This window comes from Aethalodelphis obliquidens, unplaced genomic scaffold (assembly GCF_003676395.1).
Source record: "Aethalodelphis obliquidens isolate GAN/ISIS:26980383/991018 unplaced genomic scaffold, ASM367639v1 scaffold11, whole genome shotgun sequence".
Taxonomy (NCBI): Eukaryota; Metazoa; Chordata; class Mammalia; order Artiodactyla; family Delphinidae; genus Aethalodelphis; species Aethalodelphis obliquidens.
Genome location: NW_020837955.1, coordinates 32341925 through 32360509, shown reverse-complemented (window position 1 = coordinate 32360509; position 18585 = coordinate 32341925). Strand labels below are relative to the sequence as shown.

The following is an 18585-nucleotide window of genomic DNA, read 5'->3' as shown; positions in this document are numbered from 1 at the left end:
GCTCTTACTGTTATGTGTTCTCAGGGAAATTACACATCTATAAAAATGGACAAGGGTGCTGCCTTGCTGGTAATTGTGATCAGAGGTAGGTAAATAAACCACAGTTCCCTACCACATAGTAAGGCTTCAGTAGATATGGCTTCTATTATTATGCCTTAATATAATCATTATCTTGTTTATCAAGAAGAAAACAAATCCTTAAACAAAAGTGTTCTTTTTTGCGTATTTGGTTATGAGAACTGGAATTTGAATTTTATTAATTTGAAAGGGTCTCACACTGTAAAGGGAAGTTCTTTTCTAATTACATGAAATAACAGTTTTGAATTTCCAAAATAAAGGTTGAGAATGGAAACACAGTTTTGTTTGTAAAAATTGGTTCTATTTACCAAAAAGCAAAGTCATTCTGAATAGTTGCTTTTTTTTTCACATTGCCTAAGGCTAGATTTTAACCACAGAAGAACTCAATTGCTGTATTTGTAGTATTGTTATTAGACTAAATTATTTCACATTAGTATTACAATCATATTAAGATTATTATTTTTAAATTTATAATTTATAGTCCGTCTTCTAAAAGAATTTTAGGTATTTTGCAAAAATGATATACCTATATGCAGTTAAATAGAAAATAAATTAGATCAAAAACAACCATGTAGAGAAGAGAAGATCAGTTTTCTGGCAGCAAAGGAAACTTGATGGAGTTCCTAGTTTTTATTTCTTGATAAACTGTGCATGTTTTTCAGGGGAAAAGAAATTCTGACCTCAGATTCTAGGAGGGATTTGTCCCCTACATCTTTGTTGTACAATGTAATGGGTCTCTTTTCCCTTCTCTTCTCTTCTCTTCTCTTCTCTTCTCTTCTCTTCTCTTCTCTCTTTTCTTTTCCGGTTTTAGCAACCACTTATATTTTTTAAAAAACAAACTTAAGATTATAGTATTGAAAGCAAAGCCTATAAAGTTCTGTTGTGTGAGAGTTCTGTACTCCAGAGCAGTATATTTAGGATAGTCTGTCCTAATTATAGATAGAAGTTCTAATTAAGGTCAGTTCTTCACTGACTCACACACTGTTCTAAAGCCTCTGTTTTCTCAGCACCTTTTAGAGTGCTGTTTTACTGGGTTCCAAAAATACATCATTTTTAAAATTTTTAAATGTTAACACAAATACAGGAAAACCACAGCGCTTGACATTCTTCTTTCATTACCAAGAGTTCTCCCTTATTCCATAATTATCTATCATCAGCATGGACTCATGGATTCCTATTTTTTTCAATCACTATAATTCTTTACCATCCTTAATTATTTTGGTGCCTAAATTATCTCATATATGACCACTAGGAGCCTCTTCAAATAACCCTGTATTTTTTTCCTTTGCTTTTCTTCTTCTTCTCCCCCTCCCCCTCCTCCTCCCCACCCCCCTCCTCCTCCTCCTTTTCTTTCTCCTTTTTTTCTTTTTTTCTTTTTTTTAGGTCTTCACTACTTTCTGGTACATATAACAAGCTGTTCCAGGTTCATTTTATATCTTCCCCATCACAGTCCTAGAATCGGCTATTTTTCCAAAAAGCCCTGGTTCCTTTTAGTAGAGAATGATATTAGGAATCAAGATCTGGGTGTTGGGTATGTTCATTGCTACTTCATATATTCATAGGACCCTTCAGTGAGCAGGATTAGGAAATACATATATGTGAAGACATTTGTAAACATATACATACATACCACACACACACACAGATACACAATTTAGAAATCATGAGTTCACCTGTTACTTCCAGTTCTATTTCATCCTCATAGGGTTGTTCCTTGCCTTGGTTCTTCCCCACCTTGGTTGTTCCCCCTTTTGTATTTTTATGTCCCTTGAGCCCTGACTCCCAATAACATCAGCACTTTGACTCATTTGCTCAATCCTATACTACATCTCAGATAGTTCTGAAATTGCTTTGTCCCTACGTGAACAGAGAACATACTTACTAAAAGGAATTCAGGATTTATTTGCAGTTCTCCCCTACCCTACCCATTGAGGGCATGTGGTCATGTACTGTATTCATAAATTAGAATAATTTTTCCCCTTTAGTGTGATTATGTTGTTCATTTGAAATGTAGTTGGGTTCGTTTCAGTTTGCTCTCAGTTTCAGTCTCCCCCCAACCCTGCCTTTCTATCCTTATTGATTCCTATTTTTTCATATGTAGAGCATTAATGTGCTTCTATGACACAAAACTATACAAAAATATATACAGACAACCCTTACTCAGCCTGGCACTGTGTTAACCAAAACCTTGCATGTCAGAACAGTGCAAAGCAGGGACACAATTCTGTTATGCAATTAACACAAAGTGAGGACTGCCAGTAATATCATTTGGATCTTCTTTACTGTTTTTTATTTTTATCTAGTTTGGTCAATTAGTGAATAAAGTGTGTTAAATCTTCAACCATGACTATTAATTTTTCTCTTCTTTTGTAATTTGATTATTAGGTGCATATTTCTTCTTTTTTTTTTAACATCTTTACTGAAGTATAATTGCTTTACAATGGTGTGTTAGTTTCTGCTGTATAACAAAGTGAATCAGCTATACATATACATATATCCCCATATCTCCTCCCTCTTGCGTCTCCCTCCCACCCCTCTAGGTGATCACAAAGCACCAAGCTCGTCTCCCTGTGCTATGCGGTTGCTTCCCACTAGCTATCTGTTTTACATTTGGTAGTATATATAAGTCCATGCCACTCTCTCACTTCGTCCCAACTTACCTTTCCCCCTCCCCATGTCCTCAGGTCCATTCTCTACATCTGCATCTTTATTCCTGTCCTGTCCCTAGGTTCTTCAGAACCTTTTTTTTTAGATTCCATATAGATGTGTTAGCATACAGTATTTGTTTTTCTCTTTCTGACTTACTTCACTCTGTATGACAGACTCTAGGTCCATCCCCTCACTACAAATAACTCAGTTTCGTTTCTTTTTCATATTTCTTCTTGACATAGTGACTCTCTTATCATTATGAAGGGTCCCTCTTTGTCTTATAATATTTCTTGCCTTAATATTTATTTCATCTGATATTGATATAGCATCTACAGATTTCTTATTATTTTCATGGTGTGTGTGTGTGTGTGTGTGTGTGTGTGTGTGTGTGTGTAGATATATATCTTTTTTTTAACAACCTTTTACTTTCAATCTATTTGTGTCTTTATATTTAAGTTGTATCATATGTCATAAACAGTTGGCTCTTGCTTTTATGTGTATAACAATCTCTGCCTTTTCATTGGAGTGTTTAGTTCCCTTATACTTAATGTAGTTACTGATGAGGTTTTTTTTTAGATCTGGCATTTTGCCATTTGTTTTTTGTCTCATCTGTTTTTTTTCCCTCTCCTCTGTTTCTTTTCATCCTTCCTGTCTTGTGAATCAAATATTTTTTAGTATTCCATTTTAATTCCTTTATTGGCTTGCTAACTATAGTTTTATACTGTGTATATGGTTGCTCTAGGAATTGGAGTATGCATCTTTAATGTATGCCATATACTTAGAATATTGTTACTTAAGGTAAATTACAAGAACCTCATAATAGTTTATTTCCATTTATGCCCACATCATCAGTGTTGGTCATATACGGGTATCCCCTGCTTTTTGAAAGTTCGCTTTGCGCCACTTCACCTTTATGAAAGACCTACTTTAGTACCTGTTTTTGCTAACTGAAAGAAATTTGAAGAGGATTTTTACTTTTACAGAAATTGAAAAGAGAAAATGTCATTCAACCTTTGTTTTGCAGCAAGCTGACACCACCAAGCTCCTTCTCTGGGAACTACATTCAGCATCCCAGCATCAAGCCGCCGTAGCTTTGAACTGTGTCTGTGAACATCTGTGCTTTATCTTGATTTATTTTGTGCATCCATTAGCAAGATGTGTCCTAAGATAATTGCTTCTGCATTTTACACCATTTTTGCTTACAAAAAGTTTCATAAGAATGCTCTACTTTTGGATAGCAGGGGGAAACCTGTATATTACATTCATATATGTTATTAACCCATCAATAGTGTTATTTTTAGCTTTAAACAGTCATATGTCTTTTAAAGAAATTAAAAGAAACAAATTTTTTTTGCATCTACTGTATATTTAACATTTCTATTGCCCTTCATTCCTTCCTTCAGATCAAAGTTACCATCTGGTATCCCGTCCCTCCAGCCTCAAGAACTTCCTTTAGCATTTCTTGTTATTTAGGTTTGCTGGCAACAAATTCTCTGTTTTTGTTTATCTGGAAAATTATTTTTCATGCAGTTGTGAAGGATAGTTTTCCTGATATAGACGTCTAAGTTGACAATTATTTTCCTTCAACACTTTAATTATTTCAATCCTATATTCTGATGAGAAGTCAGCAGTCAATCTTACGGCTCCTCTCCACGTGCAGTGTGTCATTTTTCTGTAGCTGCTTTCCAAGTTTTCACTTTGGTTTTCAGTCCTTTGACTATGTCTAGAGGTAGTTTTCTTTATTTGTTTGTTTTTAATGCTTCTATTTCAGTGAACTTCTTGGATATGTACATTAATGTTTTCAGTCAAATTTGGGAAGTTTAGGGGCATTATTTTTTCAGATATTTTTTCTGCTTCTTTCTTTTACACCTCTCCTTATGGGATTCCAAATTACATATATGTTGGGCTGTTTCATTTTCCCCATAGGTCCTTGAGGTTCAGTTTGTTTCTTTAAACTCTTCTTTTTTTCTCTGTGTTCTTTGGATTGAGTAATACTAATCTGTCTTCAAGTTCACTGAGTCTTCTGCTATCTCTAGTCTGCTATCTCCAATTTTTAATTTCATTTATTATGCTGTTCAGCTTTAGAAGTTCAATTTTGTACAGTTATCATTTCTCTGTTGAGAATACCTATCTTTTCACTCATTATTGTGTTTTCTTTAATTCTTTGAACAAGATGTTCTTTCAACTCTTTGAGTATATATATATATTTTTCTTTGAAAAAAATATATAAATGGGGCTTCCCTGGTGGCGCAGTGGTTGGGAGTCTGCCTGCCGATGCAGGGGACACGGGTTCGTGCCCCGGTCCGGGAGGATCCCACATGCCGCGGAGCGGCTGGGCCCGTGACCCATGGCCGCTGAGCCTGCGCGTCCGGAGCCTGTGCTCCGCAACGGGAGAGGCCACAATAGTGAGAGGCCCGTGTACCGCAAAAAAAAAATATATATATATATATAAATGCTGCATTGAAGTCTTACCATCTGGGCCCATTAGGAGTCAGTTTTTATTGACCGCCTGTCCTGTTGACCATCGGTCATACTTTCCTCTTTTCTTTGATCGAAAACTGGACATTGTAGATAATGAGTTGTAGCAACTCTGTATTCTCTTATGTTCTGAGGATGATTGATTTTCTTTTCTAGTGGGCAGTTAACTTGCCTGTTTTCAAGTTGCAAACTTTGTCTCCGTACTCTGCCCACCCTCCCCATCTTCCCAGCAACAGCATATATTTCTCTTCTTCTTTGTCTTCCCACTGCTGCCTTTTTAGACTGGTGCCCTAATTTTTCCTTCTTTATTTAGCAATCAGCCAAGGATTTGAGCAGAGATGGGACTTACCCGCTCAGTGATTTCTTTGTCTCCCCATAATTTCTAGCTGCTCTGCCGGCTCTGCTGGCTTTGCACTCTATCCTGATTCTTGAAACCCATAAGGCTTCAACTTTCTGCTGCTTGAACTACGCCACCGTTTTCCTGCAGCCATAGCCCTGAGCTATGAAAACCCCATGCTAGCAGTTTATACTCCTTGTCGCAATTTTATGAAATTAGACTGTCTTCTGCCTTCTGTGTGCTTTGGGAAGGTTTACATTATCTTTAAATGTGTTTTTAAAATTCTTTTTATCCAGTTTTTATAACTGCAGTCTGTTGGAGAGTTTGTGTGACCACTTCACCACTATTACCAAAAGTACTGTTCACTTGGTTTTCTTGTAGATGTTGTTGACAGGTATTGCCTTTGTTTTCCTGGTTGTTCTTTGTGCTTTAATGGGAGGATTTGGGGAGACTCAAAACCATGCTACCACCACTGCCATCCTTCTAGAACCAGAAATACGTATTTTTACTTTGATTTTATAAGACAAAGGAAAGGATTTAATCATGTGATTAAACTATTTTGAAATAAAATCAGCTGTTTCTTTTATTAGGTGAGGCAGCTTCAAGGTAAAAATTTGGTAGAAAGAATTAATACTTTAAGTACCATTATATCCATATTATATAGTGAAATGTTTAGTTCTTCTATAGAGAAGGCTGTTAACATGGAATTTTGAAATTTGTTTATAAGATGAGCAGTTTTAGAAATTAAAACCAAGGAAATATTTCTAGCTTGCATTTGTTTGTGGTCTTCCATTTATTTTAGTATTGAGTTTGATTATATTCACTTGTTTATTTTTGACTCAAGTGGTAACTGTTTTTTTAAAAATTTTATCTGAAGTAAATAAGGCTAAATATTAACTCCCCGCCACCCCGAGTAGTTGGTAAATGTGTGTGCCTTATACTCTGCATTAATTTTAATGTTTGACAGTTTATCTTTTTTAAAAAGAGAAAGTATCTAGCTAAATTTGAATATATTTGGGGGCATGACTCTACAAATACCTCTGTTGTTACTAATAGCGTTTACTTATTACCTGCAATATATAATATATGGTAGGTACTTTGCATTCATTATTTCAGCCCTCAGAACATCTTTATGAGATTAGTATTATATCCATTTTATAGATGAAGAACTGAGATCCATAAATTACTTGCCCAAGACCCCATAGCTGGAATTTGAATCTAGGTTTGTTTGACTTCAAAATCCTTCACTCATTCTATCTTCATAGCCTTTTTTTAAAACTTGTTGAAGAAAAAAATTTTGGTTCTTAAATTTTTCATATTATGTTAGAAGTATATAAATTTTGGAATTTTTTTTTACCTATTTGAAGGCAAGTCATTATATTTTTTTAAAAATTACCTTTTCAAGATCTTGGGATGTAGAAATGTGCATTAGTAATGAAGCATCATTAAGATAAAGGCTGGGGCTTCCCTGGTGGCGCAGTGGTTGAGAGTCCGCCTGCCAATGCAGGGGACGTGGGTTCGTGCCCCGGTCTGGGAAGATCCCACATGCCGCGGAGCGGCTGGGTCCGTGAGCCATAGCCGCTGAGCCTGTGCGTCCGGAGCCTGTGCTCCGCAACAGGAGAGGTCAGAACAGTGAAAGACCCGCATACTGCCAAAAAAAAAAAAAAAAAGATAAAGGCTGAAGTTGTTACCTTCATGGAGGAGAGATAAAAGGAAATTAGCTCAAACATGAGATATTTAAATTTGTGTAAGGGAAAACTTCCACTCAGAACGAATTACTTGGAGCTGTTGCTGAATATTACTCCTAGTGGTTTTTAAGGCTATATAGATCTATAATCATAAAGGCCTGCTTTTGACTAGAAGAAGACTTTTCAGAAGATTCCAAATTTAGAGTTCATTTGTCCTGGGTTTATATAGGTATTCTTGCCCCACCTCCTCTTTCCTAAGATTACTGTGTTGGAAAATAGTATTGTTTCTTGTGTAATTGTACAGGCATAGCTCCAGAACACCACAATGAAGTGAATATGACAGTAAAGCGAATGACATGAATTTTTTGGTTTCCCAGTACATATAAAAGTTATATTTACACTATACCGTAGTCTGTTAAGTGTGTGATAGTATTATGTCTAAAAAACTGTACATACCTTAATTGCAAACTACTTTATTGCTAAAAAATGCTAACCATCATCTGAGCCTTCAGCGAGTCATAAAATCTTTTTGCTTGTGGATAATCTTGCCTCGATGTTGATGGCTGCTGCGACTGATCAGGGTGGTGGTTGCTGAAGGTTGGGGTGGCTGTGGTAATTTCTTACAGTAAGACAACAGAGAAGTTTGCTGCATTGGTTGACTTTTCCTTTCACAGATGATTTCTCTGTAGCTTGCAGTGCTGCTTGATAGCATTTTACCCACAGCAGAACTTTTTTCAAAATTGGAGTCAGTCCTCTCAAATCCTGCCATTGCTTTATCAACTAAGTTTATGTAATAGTCTAAATCCTTTGTTGTCATTTCAAAAATCGGTTGAGTTTGCCGTCTTACATGGGAATGATTGGTGGTGCCTCAAAATAATTATAATAGTAGCATCAAAGATCACTGATCATAGATCACCATAACAAATATAATAATAATCAAAAAGTTTGAAATACTCCAAGAATTAACAAAATGTGACACAGACACGAAGTAGCAAATGCTTTTGGAAAAATGGTGCTGATAGACTTGGTCGATACAGGGTTGTCACAAACCCTCAATTTGTAAAAAAAAATGCAATATCTACGAACTATCAGTAAAGCAAAGAGCAACAAAGCGAGGCACAATAAAACGAGGGTATGCCTGTATACCTCTCCTGCTATTTCATACAGTAAAACAGCTGTTTTAATTCTTCTGATGTCTGAATTGTAAAAGAATTTAAGAAATTAAGTATGAACCCAGATGACATAAAGCCAACACTGGGTTTTAAAATGCCAAACTCCAAAATGTTTAAGTGCAGTGTTGGCATGCTATTACTTATATGTGATACTTTCAACAAAAGTGAACTGTAAAATGAACTGTGGTCAGAAAAATAAGAATTCAAAATAGTGTTTTATCTGAATTTTCCCTCTCTTTGCACCATTATTCCATGACTGTCAATTAGTTCTTCTAATGAATTTATTGAAGATGTCTGAAGGTGATATTAAGATGCACTGTTTTCAGAAATTGCTGTTTATATATGGATTGCATAGAAAGAGAAATTGAAGGCCCAGAGACAAGAGGTATTTAGGTTAAAGGTGAGGAAGTAAGTTCTTGAAAGATGTGTATTAGTAGAAACAGGAAGGGATAACTGGTATAAGTAGGATAGGGTTTAGTGAGTGACTGAATATGTGGATGTGTATAGGTGGAAGAGGCAAAGGAATGTTAAGGATTTGAGTCTAGGAGAATTATGGTCTCATTGACTTTGATTTGGTCATCAAGTACTGATTATTTTCTAATATTAGAGATATAAAGATCAAGACAAAGCTTCTCCCTTTCAGGACTAATGGGGGAAATAGAGGTGCTTGTTTCAGAGGGAGATGAGTTTGACTTTATATGTCTTAAGTAGTAGGGCATGGTTAGATTTCCTTGTAGAAGTGTTCTGCAAACTTGATGGTTTAGACATGGAGAAGGAGAAAGACAGGGACTGGAGATTAGGTTTGGAGGTCTTCGTCATAGACAGGGAGAGTTAAGTCCTGGGTGGGGATAATTTCCAAGGGGGAGGAGTATAGACCAGAGGTAAGCATATATAGGAGGTCAGCCAAGTTTAATTCTTTTCACAACCCTTGAGTTGATATTTGACTCCCTTCAGGTGTGAGATTCTCCTTTCAAATTAAGTTTAATCATCCAAAAAAAAAAAAAAGATTTTTGGTTTTCACTTTTGATTATAAAAATGACTGTCTTATAGAAGAGTGCACAGGGAATTCCTTTCCTTTTCTCAGTGGTTTGGTCTTGAGTCATATAAATTCTCTCTCTTTGTTTCTTGATAGGTGATGTTTGTGCTTATGCTCAACATCATGAGGTTTCAATATACCTTTGCCTTTAAAAAAAATAAACATTTTGAAATTGGAAAGAACTTTTATAGAGCTAATAGCTCTTTCCAGAGACAGATGTCTAAAGGCAATTTTCTTTGCCTTTTTTGTTTGCAGTACAGACTCCTACTCCCTTAGGAAGTAGTAATAGTAGAAATGTATTTGTACTCATTTCTTGCTAATTCAATATATGTTGAGTGTTCATTTTACTCAAAATATGTATTAACCAGTGACTGTTATTACTTGTTTCTGGTGATTATATAATTTGAATAGTAAACCTTTGTTTAACTCAAGACTGAATTGTAGATGTACAATGAAAGTGGGTACTTTTGTTTTAAATGTTCTATGTAAACTAAAGCAAATGCCTTCTTAATTCACCCAGTTGGCTGGTACTAGTAGTACAGTGGAAACTCCTTTCTGGCATTTCTCTAGAAAATTATATGTTTTTCCAAATCAGTCAAGATATCAGTCAAGAAATCAGGAAAATGGGGGATACTATTATTATTCTTCTAAAAGGATTAAATCTTAATCAACATAGAGTCATTAGTAGTTGAAGGAATCCACTGATTGCAAGTCAAAAGCAGGTTCAGGAAACGCTAACATAGGAATTTTGTCCTGGGAACCAGATCTGGTGCTTGTAGGAGAGAAACAGTCAATCTAAGCAGTCAGTCTCAGGTATCTCTTTTTCCCTGTCTGTTGCTAATGGTGGGTCATTCTTGCAAACAAAATAAGTATTAAGACGTTTATACACACAGTATACTTTATACAGATCCTAAGAAATAATACTTTTTTAAAAGAAATAAGTTTTCTAAGCAAAATAGATCCTTACTAAATTGGCATTTATGACACATGCTTTAGTGTAGTGTTGTTAGCTTTTCTAGAGTACTAGTAATGTTTGCTCAGTTTTTCCAGAATATTCACCATTGGCTACAGATCTTTGTAACTACCTTAACAGAAGAAATGTAAAGAGTAGAAGTGAGTATTGTGGAGTGCTCTGACATAGAATCAGAAGTTGATCTAAAATCAGAATTAATAAATGCAGTATCTATTTTGATGGCAAAATTAAATTCAGGGTAATCAGACAAAATATTTTCATCCTTAAGAAAAGAAATAAACATCTGAAGCAACATAGAGCCTAACAACCCAACCTAAAAGTGTTTTTGGAAGTACTTTTAATAGTTGATCAGTTGCTTTTAAAATGAAAGTTTTCTGTATCTGGAATATTTGTCACAAAACAAAGATCAAGGCTATCTGATAGGGTAGATAATGTTTTATGTACTTTAAAATTTCATTGTTAAGAATGACAACTATTAAATGTTAAATATTGGTGGTATTTCAATATTTTAAATGATTTTTATTTGGAATTTATTTTAAGGGACCCTTCTTTTAATATTTTCTGTTATCAAATGTCAGCATCAGATAAAAATCCATTTTATATTTTATTGAAATACATAATCTTATTGCAGTGTATTGATTCATAGTAACAATAAAACAAGCATTTATTATTATATCTTTTTGTAACAAATCTCTGAGACTTTTGATATAACCCTAATGAACGCTTATTATTCTTTTTCTCTTTAAACAGCTTTATTGAGATATAATTCACATACCATACAATCTATCCATTTAAAGTATATGATTCAGTGTGTTGTAGTATGTTCAAAGGGTTCTACAGCCATCATCACAATCTAATTTTAGAACATTTTTGTCCCTCTCAAAAAAACTCCATACTCATTAACAGTCAATTCCTAATCCCCCTAGTCTTCCTCCCCCAGCCCTTATATAACCAATAGTCTACTTTCTGCCTCTATAAAGTTGCCCATTTCCAGACATTTCATACAGTATGTGGTCTTTTGTGACTGGCTTTTTTCACTTAGCTTGTTTTCAGGGTTCATCCATATTGTAGCAGGTATCATTACTTCATTTCCTTTTGTTGCCAAATAATATTCCATTGTATGTGTATGCCACGTCTTATTTACCTGTTCATGAGCTGATGGACATAAGGGTTGTATTCACTTTTTGACTATTATGAATGATGCTGTTATGAACATTCATGTCAAATTTTGTATGAATGTATGCTTTCATTTTTCTTGGTTATTTACCTAGGAGTGGAATTTCTAGGTCATATGTTAACTCTATGTTAACTTTTTATGGAACTGACAAAATAATTTTCAAAGTGGCTGCATCATTTTACAACCCCTCCAGCAATGTGTGAAGATTCTAGGTTCTCCACATCCTCACCCATACTTGTTATTGTCTCTTTTTTAATTAGCTATCTAGTGGGTTTGAAGTGGTAGCTCATTGTGGTTTTGATTTGCATTTCCTGATGGCTAACGGTGTTGAGCATATTTTCATGTGCTTATTGGCTTTTTGCATATCTTCTCTGGAGAAATGTCTATTCATTTTCTTTGTCCATTTTTAAATTAGGTTATACTAGGTCCTTACGAGATACATGATATGCACATATTTTCTCCATTCTGTGGATTGTCTTTTTGCTTACTTGGTGGTATCCTTTGAAGCACAAAAATTTTAATTTCAGTGAAGTCCCATTCACCTATTTTTTCTTTTGTTACTTGTGCTTTTGGTGTCCTATCTTAAATCATTGCCTAATCCAAGGTCACAAAGATTGGCTTCTATGTTTTCTTATTAGACATTTAGGTCTGTGACTTATTTTAGGTTAATTTTTGTTGTGCGTTTTTAAAATGTAAAAAAAGGTGTTATGAAAAATATACAATGACTTATGATTTCAGGGGGAGATTCCAAGCATTATGCTTTCTTATTCCTGAATCCTGTAATATCTGTTGAGAATTTGAGAGTACTAGCTGGTGCATAGCCTTCTCTGCATGACCGTAAAGGCCTTTAGGTAGTTTGCTCTTTTGGACACATGGTGGCAGCAGAGCTTTGATGAATGAAAATTCTCATTTTCCTAAACTTAGAATTTTATAATTATGAATCTTCTTAATGCTCTTGGCAGTAAATTGTTGAGCAGTAAGTTTAAATTGCCTTTCAGATTAAAAATTATTTAATTTTATGAACTTTTCTTTGCCATGAGTTTATTCTGACTTTTCACGTTATGAAACCAGTTTGTGAGGTATGGACATGATTTGCTTGAGTTCTCCAACCTTAGGACACAATTTTCTCTTATTACTCTAAGGTCTTTTAACCACTTTTCTTTCATTATCTCACTCCTATCCCTATGATCTTCGTGTAGAGATAAAGTAATAGAGTAGCAGTCAAAATGTTGATTAATGCTAAAGATAGTCTAAAACTTACTCCTAAAAACATTGGCAGACTTACATTCTGACTTAGAAGAGAGATAATATAGAAGTTGAGCATGTGGGTAACAGTTTTTTCCTTCAATAAGAAAAACTGCTTTATGTCATCTCAAGATTTGACCCAAGATTTCCTTTTTAGATCTGAATATTAAACAGTAAAATTAAGTGATACAATTATTCCTTGACAGTGATTTTCAAGATAATAGAAATAATAAACATTTATTGAGCACTGACTGTTTGCTAGACACTATGCTAAATGCCTTATATGCATTGTCTTTTATTCTCACAACAACTCTAAGAGGTAAGTTTTATTTTTGGCCTGAATTTTCCAGAGGAAGAGATGGGTTTAGAGAAGTTAAATAATTTGCCCAAGGTCCCATTAGTAGGTAGAGATGTACGTGTATGTGTGTGTGTTCATAGCAACTATATTGTACTATTTTGTGTTTAATTTTTACAGATATGGTATCATACTGTATATATGTATCACTCTGCAACTTATTTTTTAAATTCAAATCTATAGCTGCTTTGAAAATCTATAGCTTTTGCTACTGTGTATAGATATCTGGTCAATTTGTTTACCTCATGAATAGATACTACTTTCTATTTCTTTGATTTAGCTGCTGAATAACAGCTTGTCCTAGAATTTCACCTAATTTTTAGCTTTACTTTTCCAGTAGAGGGTATATAAAGTGTTTAATTAAATTTTTTCCTCTGTTAACAGAGTAATTTATTACTTTTTAGTATAACGATCAGAAAGAAAAAGTTTAATACATATAATTGGTATAATAGTCCCCTTGTTTTATTTTATACTGCAGGTTACTTATTTTTGGATCCTATGACAGAGAGGCAAATATTCATTGCACACTTGAGCTGAGCAGTGGCCTTTGGGAAGAAAAACAAAGGAGTTCTATTAAGACGGTAAATAGATTTGCATAGCTTTACATCTGTATAAAGTTTATATTCTATAAGTGTTATTTTATTAATATTTCTGTATCCTAGAGTTATTTTTGGTCATATGCAAATAATTATGAATAGCTCTTATTTGTCTTGTTGCAATATATCCATAATAAAATGAATCATGTAAAACTATAGTATTAATTGCTTGCATAAGAAACCTTGTCTAACTAATTTTCCTTTTATAACTTTTCCTTTTGTAACTTTTTAACTTTAAAAACTTTTCCTTTATAACTTTAAATTTTATAACTTTATAACTTTCCTTTTATAACTTTAAAAAAAACTTTTATAACTTGTTTCATAATTGTGGAATCAGAAGGAAATGATTCTGAACACCTTAGAAAGCATGTAAATTCAGAGCATTCATTCATTCATCAGATATTTCATGAGCACTTACTTTGTACCAGGCACTGTGTTAGATGCTGGGGAAACAGTTCAAGACAAGAGACCCTGTTTTTGTAGTGCTGTCATAGGGAAGAGGTTTGATAATTGTCTGCCTGTAGAGAGAAAGGATTATAGGAGGATGGGGTAAACCTGAGAGATCAGATCAGTTAGGAGGTATTTAAGGGGAGGTTGTTGGCTACTTTAACTAGGTGGTAGCCAAAGAAATGGAAAGAAGAGAATGGATTTGGGACATACTTTTGGTGTGTGAAGGACTTAGAGTTCCAGTTTCTTTTTTGATCTCTCTCAAAAGAAACTGTCACCTAAATTGCAAGACTTTGAAAAAAATGTAAAGGCTTTTAAAATATTTTAAGTGCTATAATTAAAAATACACAAAAACAGTGCTTTACTCTCAACATTTTGTTAAAATTTTATTTATTTATTTTTGGCAGTGTTGGGTCTTCGTTGCTGCATGCAGGCTTTTCTCTAGTTGCAGCGAGTGGGGGCTACTCTTCATTGCTGCGCCACGGGCTTCTCATTGCGGTGGCTTCTCTTGTTATGGAGCATGGGCTCTAGGCGCATGGGCTCTAGAGCGCAGGCTCAGTAGTTGTGGCCCACAGGCTTAGTTGCTCCACTGCATGTGGGATCTTCCCAGACCAGGGCTTGAACCCATGCCTCCTGCGCTGGCAGGCGGATTCTTAACCACTGCACCACCAGGAAAGGCCCTCTCAACGTGTTTTAATTGGACTTGTTTGGGTTCTTTGGATTCCTAAATGAGTAAAAATTGTCACTAGTTATTAGCTAATTCGTTGAGCTAATAACCAACAACCAAACAACTCAACCAAAGTTGAGTTGGTGTTTTCTTAATATTCTGCATAGCAATTTTAATAGCAGTTATGTTGTGCTTCTTGGAATTTGCATAAATCTAGTTGTCTATTAAAGATTTTAGAGCATTTATCAAGATGTTGTCTACAGAATTTCTTTATTAAGCCCATGAAGTTTCACAATGAAAATAGAATCCCAGAATTTTATGGCTGAAATAGGGAAGAAAAAAAAAATCAGTGTCCTAAAGGGATCCTCAGCCTTTTTTTTAAAGAAAATTTATTTAATTTATTAAACATATACTGAAATATTGGGCTGGCCAAAAAGTTCGTTCGAGTTTTTTTTCACACCATCTTAGGGTTTGGTAATAATAAAATTCCAAGAGTGATTTTGGGACCCCCCAGACCTCTCCAGAGTTGCTTTTAGTCTGTTTTAAGGTAAGATCTATTTAGCACGTCAGTAGTTTTTTGCAGGAATAAATTATAGTTGTGTTCTTTAAAGCTCTATTTAATAAGTTAGATGTTAAGCTGCTTCTATCACATTTAACTCTTAGTGGCAGTATAGCAAATCCTAATGATTATTATCTGTAGCCAGTATTTAGGAAAACTCTCTCTCTATTATGTCTTCATTATACTGGTGAATAGGTACTTTTGAACTGTACTTACTACCTAGCTGTTTTATAGTAGTATTAATGTGCTTTTTGGTATTTCTGGGATAGTCTGTTATTCTTCATAGCATTTTAAAAAATAGTTACAAAAAAAGAAAAAAAAACAGTTACAGTTCTCTTAAATAGATACATAAGCATATTGCCATGCTCTCAAAAATTATGACTTTTAATGGTTATGTGGTATTTTTTTGGATGCCGCTTTGACTTTTAAATTGTTTCCAATTTCTCCATGTAATAATTGTGAACATTCTTATATAAAAAATTGAGCAGTGTGAAATTCTTTTGGAATAAATAGAGTAATTTTAATGAGTATGGGAAAGTAGCGAGAAGTAAAGCTGGAAAGGGAGGATGGGCTGACCCCCATAGTTTGAATGTATGACAGTAGCTGGGAGAATAGGATTTGGGGCATGGGAATGACAGGGTCAAAATAGTTTTTTTTCGGAATATCTCCCCTTTCTCTCATGGTTGTTCATGCCACCTTTAAGTTACATCTCAAGCAGTTTGGATCAACTCCTCAGAGAAAATAACCAGCTTTATAATTTGTTCTGAAATAAATAAATACATGAAAAAGCAGTATTGTTTTGTCTACGTATGAAATGGTCATAACTTGCCATTGCTATTGGCATTTTCAGTTTCCTTTATTATACTTGCAAAAATATGAGATTAGACAGCTTTAATATTTTGTAGCAAAGGTTAGTAAGACTTTAATCTGGAGTCATAATTTTAGATCTCAGCATATGTCATAGGTAGTTTTGGAGAAGGAATTCTAGGTTACTAATTACATCTGGTGTCAAAAATGTCAGCAGCACTGAAGTGTCTCCAGGCACTAAATTACATATGTCTGAATTTAATAACTCTAGGGAGGAGAATTAGAGTGTTTCTCAAGATTACACAAAGCATTACAGAATAGGATTTGATAATTTGAGATACATTGCAAATTTGGCTAGCAAAAAAGTACATCATTAAAAAAATAAGTATGCTAAAAAGTATTTGAGTTTAGAATCTATCTTTGTATAAATAAATAATTCAGATTTAGGGCTTCCCTGAAGCCCTAATGGGGCAGTGGTTAAGAATCCGCCTGCCAATGCAGGGGACACAGGTTTGAGCCCTGGTCTGGGAAGCCCGTGTGCCGCAACTACTGAGCCTGCACTCTAGAGCCTGTGAGCCACAACTGCTGAGCCCATGTGCTGCAACTACTGAAGCCCGCACACCTAGAGCCTGTGCTCCGCAACAAGAGAAGCCGCCGCAATGAGAAGCCCGCGCACTGCCACGAAGAGTAGCCCCTGCTCACCGCAACTAGAGAAAGCCAGCGTGCAGCAACGAAGACCCAATGCAGCCAAAAATAAAATAAATTAAATAAAATAAATAAAATTTAAATAATAATAATTAAGGTTTAAATCCGTTTTTTTAATTTTGAAATTTATTAAGTGAAGTTAGCCACCAATTTCAATGAATATGCAGAATGAAAGAAAAATTAATTACGTATTTTAAATATGCCTTTGAGTTTTTCAGACATTTTTTAAAGCATAATGTAGCTTATCATGCTGTTAAATTAGGGAAGATCAATAATAGATGGAAAGTTTTATTTGTAGTATTTTCACAAATATGGGGTGGGGGTGGAGATGTGTTGGGCAGGTGTGGAGATGGAACAGTTGTAATGCAATAGCTGCGAGTCCTAGCAAAATCTAATGAATAGTGGCTTAAGCAGGAAAAGGAATTATCTGTCTTGTGTGATAAGCCCTGGGTTAGTATGGCAGCTCAGCAGTATTGTAGTCAAGGAGCATAGCTTTTATTGGCTTTCTCCTCCATCATCCATAGCACAGGGTTTTTGTCTCCACGGTTGCAAGATGGCTAATGTACCGCTAGGTTCATCTTTCAAGAAAAAGGGTGAGGCGTAAGGCATGCCAAAGAGACATGTCAGCCAGGTTTTGGTTTTTTTAAATGCTTTCCTAGAAGTTCCACTTATATCTCATTGGCTAGAACTAAATCACGTGGCCTCCCCCAGCAGTAAGGAAGTATGGGGAATCATTTTAGTTTTTCAGCCTTAGTAGAGGTAGAAGGCAAGGGAAAAAGAGTTACGAATGCCTTTTAGGAGGCCAGTCCACAGTCTTGCCACAAGAAAAATTCAAATTTATTTGATGACTTTTTATTTTTAATGGAATTTTTCTTGAATTGGGATATCAGGGAATAGTTGAAAAGAAGAATTTAATAAATACCCTGCATAGAACCTACTTCCTATTTATTAGATATCTGAGGAAAGTTTGGATCAAAATCAGACACTTAGGTCAGTGCCCTGCTTATTAGCTCATTTGCACAATGAAAGAGCTCATAGGGTAAATGAGGTACTTTGTGGTAGTGTTTGTTCCTTAAAAATAATAAATAAGGAAGATTCCTCATGATAATCCCATAAGATTTGATAGCAAATAAATTAGAAATTAGGCTTAAACAAAAATTATAAGATCATCTTGCAAGAGATGAGAGGGCCAATACTAAAAATATGTTTACCTACACCAAAAGAGACAGGGCACTTTATGATTTATTTCAGTCTGTTGCATTATGCAGGTTTGGCGATGATAATTTGCTTCCCTTTCACTAAGGAAGAAAATTCAAGGAGTTTTCAGATTTTAAAAAAGTTTCAGGCCATGATATTTCAGTAGGAAACTATGAAAACAACTGTATAACTCTACAATTTATAGTACTTATCAAATAACATTCACAATAAAATTAATCTGACATATATTAAACATATTGAGTATATATAATCATTATTATATGCATGGTAAAGCAAACAGATCTCATAAATGTCACATAGACACACATAGTTTTTAAGAGCGAGAGATCCTGAGTCTTACCCTCTCAGAGTTGGAGTTCCCTCATCTTTGATCACCCACTTGCTTTACCCTTAGCCCC

The 18585-nt window shown here is 34.9% G+C and overlaps 1 protein-coding gene across 3 annotated transcripts in view; it reads left to right on the top strand.

Moving 5' to 3' along the window:
* The window catches only part of PDZD8 (PDZ domain containing 8), a 98691-nt gene that overhangs the window by 39202 nt on the left and 40904 nt on the right, over positions 1-18585 (top strand). For all 3 annotated transcript variants that reach the window (XM_027112704.1, XM_027112702.1, XM_027112703.1), the window contains one exon: positions 13667-13769. In XM_027112704.1, the coding sequence (XP_026968505.1) occupies positions 13667-13769 (103 nt within the window). The remainder of the gene's footprint in view (positions 1-13666; positions 13770-18585) is intronic.